Below are 853 nucleotides of genomic sequence, written 5' to 3'. Positions count from 1 at the left end.
ATAGATAGATAGATAGATAGATAGAGAGAGAGAGAGAGAGAGAGATATCAAGAGGTTTTAAGAGATAAACGGAACACGATTACGATGCAGGAATATACTTTACATTATTTCAATAGGCGCGGCCGAGCTGAAATATGTCGTCTGCTTTTTGCACTGGCAGATATTCCGTACATCGATAAACGTATCGACTTTTCCAAATGGGATAGCATGAAAAACAGTAAGTAGATAATATTCTTACAATCTTTATACAATATGCTATTTCTTCCTTGAATATTTCCTTCTTTTCATGTTTTTTTTTTTATATACCACCTAATAAATTTCCTTTTAGAAATATGTATGTATGCATGTATGTATGTATGTGTATGTGTGTGTATAGATGCATACTTACATGCATACAAACGTACATACATACATACATACATACATACCTTTTTATATTTTTTATATTTGTATCAGTCATTTCACTAAGCTGTGGCCCCGCCTTCAAAGGTTTTAGTCGAACAAATCGACGTCAGGACATCATTTTTAAGTCTAGTACTAGACTTAAAAATGAAGACTTAAATCGGTCTCTTTTGTCGAACTAGCGACATAAATATACCAAGACTGGTTGTCAAACAGGGGTGGGGACAAACACAAGCACAAAGACACGTGCAAACATAGAGGTATACGTAGATATATACGACGGCTTTTTTTCAGTCTCTGTCTACCAAATCCATTGACAAGGCTATGGTAGAAGACACTTGCCTAAGGTGCCACGCATTTAAACTGAAGCTGGAACCATGTCGTTGGGAAGTAAGCCAGTTGGGAAACAAGCCACGCCTAAGCCTGTATATATAGATAAATATATATATAT

At 35.6% G+C, this 853-nt stretch overlaps 1 protein-coding gene across 1 annotated transcript in view; it reads left to right on the top strand.

The window, feature by feature from the left end:
- The first annotated feature begins 13 nt into the window (after positions 1-13).
- LOC106869786 (S-crystallin 4-like) overlaps positions 14-853 on the top strand; it is a 20,300-nt gene continuing 19,460 nt past the window's right edge. Inside the window, exon 1 of the mRNA XM_014915645.2 lies at positions 14-217. Within this exon, the coding sequence (XP_014771131.1) occupies positions 85-217 (133 nt within the window). The 5' untranslated portion in view covers positions 14-84. The remainder of the gene's footprint in view (positions 218-853) is intronic.

The sequence above is a fragment of the Octopus bimaculoides genome, chromosome 5, assembly GCF_001194135.2.
Source record: "Octopus bimaculoides isolate UCB-OBI-ISO-001 chromosome 5, ASM119413v2, whole genome shotgun sequence".
Taxonomy (NCBI): Eukaryota; Metazoa; Mollusca; class Cephalopoda; order Octopoda; family Octopodidae; genus Octopus; species Octopus bimaculoides.
Note: the sequence above shows the minus strand (reverse complement) of the source record. Positions and strands in the feature narration are given on the sequence as shown.